The sequence below is a fragment of the Sander vitreus genome, chromosome 3 (genome assembly GCF_031162955.1).
Source record: "Sander vitreus isolate 19-12246 chromosome 3, sanVit1, whole genome shotgun sequence".
NCBI lineage: Eukaryota > Metazoa > Chordata > Actinopteri > Perciformes > Percidae > Sander > Sander vitreus.
In genome coordinates this window covers 14911107-14920911 of record NC_135857.1, presented here as the reverse complement: position 1 = coordinate 14920911, position 9805 = coordinate 14911107, and the positions used below count along the sequence as shown (strand labels likewise).

Genomic DNA, 9805 nt, shown 5'->3' with positions numbered 1-9805 from the left:
ACTGCGAGAATTCATCCTGCTTTCAGATGCAGCAGAAACAATAGTAATTATTGCCTAAGGTTCAAGCTAAAACATGGTTAATATTTAATTAGGGAAATTGTTAGAGCCCCTGTGTGGAAAAAGGACTTTATATAGATTATCAATAAACACGCTTAATGTTGCATCAAATTCATCCCGACGTTTTCAAAATCCCGTTGTATCCTGTTTCTTCTCTGCCTATATGTTTCCTCCTCTTCTCACTTAATTGCTCTCTCTCTCTCCGCGGCGTTCACTTACTTTCACCGCAAGTCAAGCATTGTTTATTTATTTTTGCAAATATAGGCAATCATTTCAGAGGGAAAAGGCGAGTTGAAAACGTTAATTAGTGAGCCCAATGGCAACGCATCGCGAGAGGCATTATAATGAAACGTTTAGCTGCTATTTAACATCATAATGGCTTAAAAAGTCCACTGAGAATAAATATTAAGTGATATAGTCTCGCTAATGATGCGATTTAAAATACATAATTGCTGATTAGAAACCTAAAGCATTAAATGATTTGTCTCACAGGGTCCCCAAACTTTCATGTCAGGCTTATAATAATATAGGCTATATATAATAATATATATAATAAAATGTTACATTCCTACTGTGGTGCACGTGCAATAACATTAATACAAGATAATAATAATAATAATAATAATAATAATAATAATAATAATAATAATCATCATCATCATCATCATCATAATTTCGTTTATCATTATTGTTACAATATCAAATTAGGCCTCGAACCACCGCAATTATTTTATCATGATCACTTTCATTTTATATATTTTTTGCAGTGAATTTCTGTTTCAAATCAAAAGCGACAACGTGGATACATTTAGCCTACTAAACACGTCGAAAACTTATAGATACATTTCTCAGGCCTACAGCCAACTGTATGCAACTGGGGGTTCAAGCCAAATATGTTCACTTAAGCTTTCTCTAAAAGCTCCTAGTAAGTCGTTGCTGCTCCTCTCGGCATCCCAGCTGGTCCGCATTTTTTTTTTTTACCTCTTTTCTCTCCGTGTCATCGTTGTGATTTATTTTCCCCCCAGATCACAGAGATATACTGAAGAAGGACTCCTCATCCATGTGCTTCCCTCTCTCTCTTTCGCTCTCTCTTGTCATTTTCCGATTTTTTTTAAGCCACACCCCTGCAGAGAGAGAGAGAGAGAGAGAGAGAGAGAGAGAGAGAGAGAGAGATCCATGACCATCTCCCGGGTGTTTAAAAACTAACTCAGGACAATAGCAGCGAATGAGCGCTTAATTAAATTAATTAGTCCTTCTTGTCAATCTCGGATTAATGGCCAATAGCGACGGTGCAGCTCAATGTTTTTTTTAAACTCCTCTTCTCTCTCTCTCTCTCCCATATCAGTGAAGGGGAAGGGGGGCTCATCCTGGCATCCTGAGGGGAGGTAATTTGCACGGATCAAGGGGGCAAGGCGCCGCAAAGTATAAATACTGTGACTTCAATAGAGGATCACCAGCAGGTTCCCAACTCCGCTACCAAAGGAGGGAGGAATTGGCTGAGAAGATATATTCTTTATATATTTTTTACCTTCTTTTAGAGTTGGCAGCATCATCTCGTAGGCTATCATTTTCAAGGGGTCGACTTTAAAACGAGCCACACCATTGATGTCTTAAGCTGTCGTGGAGCAAAGGGAGAGAGTGTGTGTGTGAGTGAGTGAGTGAGTGTGGTGATTTTTTTTTTTTTTTAAAGGAGAGAAGACAGTGATGGAAGAGCTCACCGCTTTCGTGTCTAAGTCTTTCGATCAGAAAGTGAAGGAGAAGAAGGAAGTGATAACCTACAGGGAGGTGTTGGAGACCGGGTCGACGCGAGCAGGGAGCAGGGAGTCTTTAACCGCGGAGCCGGGGAGCCGAGAGGAGGCTGCAGCCATCACCCGGAACGGTGCGCTCTCGCCGGGCAGGGAAACGGACATGCTCGGCCCGGATAGAATCAGGGACGCCGGGAGCCCCAAACTCATAGACGGTAGGATTGCATGGTGTACTACACAGTCTTTATCTACAGGATGAGGACTTATAGAGGAGTATTCTATTCTAGAAAGGCTACTCGAACATCATACACAGATCATAACAACGTTTTTATTTGCGAAATACAGTTAAAACAGCTTGTAAGCTACAAGTTAGCTTGTGATCCAAGCAGATTTCAGTATCCCACTAGTCGATGTAAGTTAAGCTACAGCATAATCGAGATCTGTAAGAAGGAAAATCATTCACTGCTGCTTTGTGAAAGTACCTTTTATTTTTCTTAGTTGTTTGCCTGCAACGTCAAAACCGCCCTCCTTAGCTTGTAGGCTTTTTACCAGGCATCATAATATCTTCCATCTTAATAAGATGCTTGCAGCATAGTGATGTCTTACTGTGGTACAGTTTCAAAAAGTTTCAATTCATTAGAAAAGGCCTACCCCAGAACTATGATAAACAACAAGGCCTCTTATGGCAAACTGTTAACCACGCTATTATAACATGACAGGATTTAAGCCCATTATCTTACATTTTTTAATATCACAATTGTATGAAAGTATAGCGGTGCACTCCGGTCCTTGATTTGCCTTAAGTTTTTTAAGAAAACGCTGTAGTTTAGCCTACTTCAGATTAATTATAACAACAAGGTTATATTAGTTTAATACGCGTCATTGTCAGTGATATCAGATATCTTGATCTATCTTTGATATAGATATTATAACATTGTTTCAACTAAAAGAGGGCGCATTAAACACCTGACATTACAGACATCACTGCACATGAAAGGTGGCGATCAAGTCCTGTCATTTCTGTAGTCACTCGGTGCACATAGATGTCTGTTTTTATGTGTGAAAGCACATCAGTTAAAATAGTAGATGGCTTGAATAAAAATCTGATTATCTCATAGGCCCTATAAATAAAATAAATATCATAGACATTAGTTGGAAGAGTTATTTTTCGTGGTTGTCCTCAACAATTCAATGTTTATTGTAGGATATATAATTGCAAAACGAAAATAAAAGCAAATTAAAAAGCATCAATAATTAAAGACACGGCAAATATTGAATTAAATATAAAGAATTGCTTTTGTGTTTAATGCTCCCAAACCGACCAAATTCCAATTGTGTTGTAATCATCAGCATATTATTTTGACATTTTAAGAAAGTAGAAGCAGATGTTGACTGTGTATTGTGAAACCTGGACAAAATGTGACACAGGACATCTTAGAACTGGGTGGCTTGTAAAAAGAAAATGACATCTGTTCGTCATGGGCAGCGTGGTTAAAAGCGGAACTGCGACAAGCACGTATCAGACATCCAACAGTGGGCAAAGCGTTACATATTTATAAGCAGTTAATAATTAAAGAGCTTTATGTAGCTCTACAAAACATCCGAGGTCTGATAGCTCTGTGATATTTGAGGGCTGGTAGGGCATGTCTTTCTTTCCTATCATGTAGGCTAGGTTTTATTTAAATGTATGTAGGTCGATAATCATTTCAGTAGTGCTCGTTATTTCAGTTCTACCCTTTAATCTGATGGGGTAGAGTTTGCACAGCCGTTAGTTTGGCTCATTTTGACTGCATGGAAGAATATGCAGCCTATTAATCCGGTATTAAACCGACGTACGTTAGCCCTATATGATTTACGTTAGAATGAAGCGTATTTTTCAGAGTAAAAACGTTATTAAACAATTTCATAAATGTGTGACGATGAAGGAGCACAGATTGGAGGTCACAGTGCAGCTCCACGGTGTTGATGTCTCTCCCTCTCTTCTCGTCTGCAACAACACAGGCAACACAGATGTGAAAGAAAGGAAAGAAGACTCGAAGCCTTTAGAGGACGAGGCACAGACTAAAATCAAACAGAGGAGAAGTCGGACTAACTTCACATTAGAGCAGCTCAACGAGTTGGAGCGGCTCTTTGACGAGACCCACTACCCGGACGCCTTCATGCGGGAGGAGCTCAGCCAGCGGCTGGGACTGTCAGAGGCCCGAGTACAGGTAGGAAGAGTCCTTTATACTTGGGTAATAATATTATTAGAATAATTAGTTTATACGAATATTGAGGCGTTATTTAGTGAGACAAAGTAGCGCGTAGTTCCGTCTAGCCTAAATCTAATTAAATGATCAAAAAAACCATGAAATATAGGCTATATGTAGGCTATGTGTATTGTTGTCATTAACAACATTATCATAACCATGGCAGCGTGAGCATATGAATGTGTGTCAACAATGGAGGAGAAAGTGACCCACATCCTTAAACTGAAATAGCCTAATAATTAAAACAAACTAATAATATTAATAAGAAGATGAATGCTGATAAAAAAATGATGATAACAACAACAACAATAATAGTAATAATAATGATAATAATAGAAGAAAAAATAAGAAGAAATCCACATATTTTTTCCCATATTCTCTCTTTTTCCAGGGGATTTTAATAATATCGTCACTGATTTGTGTTATGATAAGCTTTATATAACGCATAAACAAAGTCTGAGCATTATAACATTTTGTTTTATGGAGGTTTTGAATGTGGAAGACACACACACACACACACACACACACACACACAGACCTACACTACTAGACTACAGTAGGCCTGGATTTGTGAAAGGTTCAGAGGAACCCCCATGGGTGTTTGTGGGTTTAAATAAGAGGAACAAGATTTTGAAAGAAGGAAGACACAGAGTTCACAATCGAAATGTTATTTCTTTCATCACTTTCTGATTAGAACATGTTTCTCTCAGTTTGTTTTTATTGTTGAATTTGTGTTAATTGTCTCAATTAGGCCTTTGCTTGTATCACGAGGAGTCGTTGTAATCTGTATTGTCCGAATCCATCGAAACAAATACGCCTACAAATATTTGCCTTCAGTTCCTGGGTGTATGTTACCAAGGCCCTGTTTGTCAGAGATGCTGTCGTTTTTCATGGGGACAGACCATCTGCCCAGAAACCCAGTAAGGCTTCAGTCAGTAAGGGAGGGGGGGGGCTCAGACATGCCTTGTGCAACGGGAGCAGAGGAACAATGAACATATAGACAACTCCTCTCATCTGATTGATCAAACTCCTATAATATCTTATTCCAGACTCTTTTATCCCGTATGCTCCGGCTCAGGGGAGGGCTGAGCATTTGTCTCAATAGTCAATATCGCGGTCATAGTGGAAAAAAATAAATCATAAAACGGGCCCAAAAGACCCCCATCCCAAACTCACCCTTCACCCCCCTAAAAAAAGTTAAAGCCAGCTTTTTGCAGGGCTCTCCCGGCCTGAACTGGAATCTCACCAATAAGGCGTATTGTATCCCGAACAAGGAGCACAGCTCGGGGATTTGCATACATTATGTATTATTTCTACCCAAATCAAGAGCAGCTCTCTCCCTCTTTCTCTCTGCTAGAGTAATATAGCGTTTTACCAGTTGCATGCAGAGACCACACATTTATTTTGTTTAAAAAATTAAAAAATAAAATCTGCCCCAATCAATAACAGCAGAGCATTTGCTTTTATCATCGCGATAAATTAGCTGAAGCGTGCACAAAAGGACGTCCGATACTGTGGTCAATAAATGAAGCCAGCTGACAGCCAAATCAATATGATATTTCATTAATGCTTTCACTGTGTGGAGCCTATATGAACCTAATGTAAGGGAGATTGCAGATTGACATGTATTGTGGGCTAATTTAGCCTTAGCTTTGTCTGGGAGATTCAAAGCAGATTATCATAGAAATGAATCGTTTAATCTGTGTTCCAAGGCGTTTCTCTGAAATTGACGCTTGTCGATTTCAACAGAACGAAAAAGAGAAGTGAGCTGTCTTTGAAGCTGCTTTTTTGTGTGCAAGTGTGTGTTATGGCGGTGATTAGACAAAACTGCGAGGCATTTAAGCGCTTCTCTGACATGGATTTTCTGCAGATAAGGGTAATTAATTTCAGCGGTCATTTAATGAGAGGGCGATGGAAAGAGAAAGAGGGAGATGTTCTCAGATCGCCTTGCTCTGATGTCCAAAACCGTAATAGCATTGCTGCTATTCGATATCTGAGAGTTCATCCAACTCTTCGGGGACACTAATCTATAGAAAGATGAAACCAACGCTGACAAGGTTATTTATTATAGTCCACTAGTCCTGCACATTTCCAACAAGGGTGTTTCTATTCTCCTAATAGGGTTTTAATGTCCCTCTTTTCGTAGATTTACCACTCTACTCTTGCTCTTTCTCTCTGCACCAACCCCCACTCTCCCTTGTTGTAGACTAAATGTAATAATTCAAATCTGGGGTTAAGCAGTGTCATTAATATTTCAGTGCTCCTTGGGGATATTGTTTTTTCTGCGGTTGTTGTCACTTTGAGAAGAATTACACATGCTGGCCCCACAAGCAGCTGCCAATCAGTAGGTCTCTAATTAATTTCTGTCCCTGCAGGTTTGGTTCCAGAATAGAAGAGCCAAATGCAGAAAGCAGGAGAACCAGTTACATAAAGGTACGCTTTTATCCTGCATGCTCCAACAAAACACAAAACAGTTTCTCCATTCTATTCTGTTATAGAGCAACTACACGCTCAAATGCATGCAGCATGCAGCATGCAGCAACATAATCTTAACGCATTGTTACTATTTGGGACGTGGTTTTCATTTTCAGTTAATTAAGCAAACGCACTGTGATTTCTTATTCAGCCATACAGTTGACTTCTTTGTGGTTTTTGAATCTTCTCCTCACAATTAGGCTATCATTTGTGCTTATTGCAGGAGTCCTGATTGGAGCAGCGAATCAGTTTGAAGCTTGTCGTGTAGCGCCATATGTCAACGTGGGGGCTTTACGGATGCCATTCCAACAGGCAAGTTACTTTGAAGCGTCTAGTATTAAAAACCAGAGCAATCCCAGGACTGGTGTCTTGGCACAGGCTGTGCCCAAGTGCTATGCAGAGACTCCAGTTCCAATGTAGGGGGTAACTAAACTCTTATTACCACACTGACAAAAACCCTGTGCCAACACAGCGTATAGCCTGTACAACCTAATTGGAAAATAAAGCATAACACGATAGAGGGTTATGCTTTATTTGCCTATTTTATTGGAGCAAGCAAACATATTAGTAGACCTATAGTACTCCAGAGTGTAAAATAGACCCCCGCCAAGGCCAAGAGTTTCTGAATGTTTTCCTACCACATATAAAGGTATAAATTCCATGGTTGGATTGATTTGTTTTTGATATATTAAACCATGATGGTGAGAGTCTGGACATATTTATTTATATTGCATTACATTTCAGTAAAGTCCAGTCTTCACTTTGAGCACCACTGGACTGGTCTGGGTTTATCATCTTGAAGGCAAAGGTCCAAGATTCCTAAAGACAAAGAACGTTTGATTTGATATTAGCTTTCATGCTATTGATGTCCAAATAAAAACTGAAATTTCACCTTTGATTCACGAGAGTTGCAGTAGTAAATAATGTCCCTATAGAACTAGATGGCATCCAGGGATATTGCTCAAAGACTAGTTTAGTAGAAAAGCTCGGGGATTGAACACTGAAGTCCAGCTGAATGGTGGCCTCTTTAACTACTCAGCCTGCCTCCCTATAAGATTAGACTCTACAGTACAGTTAAACCACATCTACAACAGTGACACTAGTGAAATGACCCTTCAGCCAAACCACTGCAAAGTTAACGCATGTTCTCCCCCTTCTCTCCCCATCCGTGCGTCCCGTAGGATAGTCATTGCAACGTGCCGCCCTTCTCCTTTCAGGTGCAGGCGCAACTGCAGCTGGACAGCGCCGTGGCCCACGCGCAGCACCACCTGCACTCTCACCTGGCAGCGCACGCGCCCTACATGATGTTCCCCGCGCCGCCGTTCGGGCTGCCCCTAGCGACGCTCGCGGCCGAGTCTGCCTCCGCTGCCTCCGTTGTGGCCGCCGCCGCAGCCGCCAAGAACACCAGCAAGAACTCCAGCATCGCCGACCTGAGACTGAAGGCCAAAAAGCACACGGCAGCGCTGGGACTGTGACGCCAGGTAGACTGGGGGGCACGGGGCGCGCACGCTCACGCGCTTTCTGCCACGTCCTCGCTACTGAGAGACACTGAACATAAACGCTTTCAAAGTGAACATGTCCAAGAACAAAGTGAGAAAAAATTATCCAAGGACGATATTTATGTTTTCTTTTTTTAAATGAAGGACGACGAGTATAACTATAAAATAATATAGGCTATTTATGAGACAAAGAAAAGACAATGAAAAAAAGAGACTATGACGTAATAGCCTATACAGGTGTGTTTTTTTTTTTTGGATTGAATGGATGGATAGCAAGGCTACGCAGGGTCCTTCTCTGACGGCTGAGGAGGGCGGCGGGACACCCTGAGAAGGTGGAGGAGGATGCTGCTGGGACGGTCGATACTTTGTCAAACAAGGCGAACCATTCTGCAGTTGTTCCGTTTTAATATTATATTATAATTGTTATGATTTCATTTTGAACATATAGAGGCTGGCCTCGTTATACAACACTTTCTCTGTAAAAGGACAGAGCGGGAATTCTTTGACGAAGCAGAGACAAAAAACAAAGGACAATATTCGAAGTGTTTCTCCCTCTTGTGTTTCTTGCCCACGATTCAAAAATGCCCAAGCAGTGTTTGCATGAGTTTTCACGGATGACGTGATGTGAGCCATCTCTCCACCCCTCTTTCTCTCTCTCTCTCTCTCTCTCTCTCTCTCTCTCTCTCTCTCTCTCTCTCTCTCTCTCTTTCTCTATCTCTCTCTCTCTTCATCTTTCCTCCCCTCTCTGAGGAAGGGCCACTCTCACTTGAATGTTTGGACTATATTCGACCTTGTTTGGACCTCCTCTGGTAAAGGTGAAACCATAGGCGACACACCAGAAACGTCAGATTATAATATATGATGAACCTTTTGTCACAGGATAACCCGTAAGGTGGTGATTTGTCCCCTTTTAAAGGAGCATTATGTCATCTTAAACACAGTGAACACACGACCAAATGACACTAACACGAGGACGGTACGGGCACGTGTAAAATATGTTTATACACAAGACACATGCATTATTTTTTATTATTTAGTGGCTTTATGAATGCCTTGTGGGGAATTTGTTCATTTTGTATTTTACTTTATTTCGTGTATTAAAAAAAATCATGTGCTTTCTGTATGTAATTTTGATGTTTTTATAACAGTGAAAGTGAACTTATACCTGAGGCACGGGTTTCTAAGAAGAATACTCATAAAATTGTTTTACTTTCTCCATCACATGTGAAACGTGAATCCACCTAAACAAACTGTTTTTCGTTCCTATAATAAATTAACAAAAGTTTCTTTAATGAGTTGACATTATTTTTTACAATCTTAATTGGCATTTATCAGCTACATTATTATTATTATTAATATTATTATTATTATTATTAATATTATAATTGCGGCCGGTAAACCTTTGAGGGCAATATATTTTTAATAATTCATGCCTGTAGGTCTTTTGATAACGTCACAGTTGTGACAGGCCCGTTTAGTCAGGAACATGGGTGTCTGTTGCTGCTCCAATGCCAAACCAATGCATTATTCATATTTGGTTATGGAGCGTTTGGAGAGGAGGACTTGTAATTTCCAGTACAAGCTAGACAAACTGGCAGATAAAGGATAAAGAGAAATGGGCCGTTCAGTGGCCCAAAGATTAAAGTTTTGCCGCACTTGAAATGCACACAATTATAAAGGCTATATTTTTCTAACAGGCTGCTCATTTAGATTTGAAACCACTCTGTTATTCTTGCAATAATAAGATAAACTAAGCCCAAATAATTATAGGCCTCTACCA

The 9805-nt window shown here is 40.3% G+C and overlaps 1 protein-coding gene across 1 annotated transcript; it reads left to right on the top strand.

Moving 5' to 3' along the window:
* Window positions 1-1523: 1523 nt before the first annotated feature.
* On the top strand, window positions 1524-9215 carry shox2 (shox homeobox 2). Its single transcript, XM_078243724.1, has 5 exons — window positions 1524-2017; window positions 3804-4012; window positions 6427-6484; window positions 6750-6838; window positions 7708-9215. Exons 1-5 carry the CDS (start codon window positions 1762-1764, stop codon window positions 7999-8001), a joined length of 906 nt encoding a protein of 301 aa, XP_078099850.1. The 5' UTR covers window positions 1524-1761; the 3' UTR covers window positions 8002-9215.
* Window positions 9216-9805: the final 590 nt, after the last annotated feature.

Coding starts and splice junctions, on each gene's coding strand:
- shox2 (XM_078243724.1), top strand. CDS start 1,762: ATGGAAGAGCTCACCGCTTTCGTGTCTAAGTCTTTCGATCAGAAAGTG. Junction 2,018..3,803: donor GAGCCCCAAACTCATAGACG/GTAGGATTGCAT, acceptor GCAACAACACAG/GCAACACAGATGTGAAAGAA. Junction 4,013..6,426: donor TGTCAGAGGCCCGAGTACAG/GTAGGAAGAGTC, acceptor CTGTCCCTGCAG/GTTTGGTTCCAGAATAGAAG.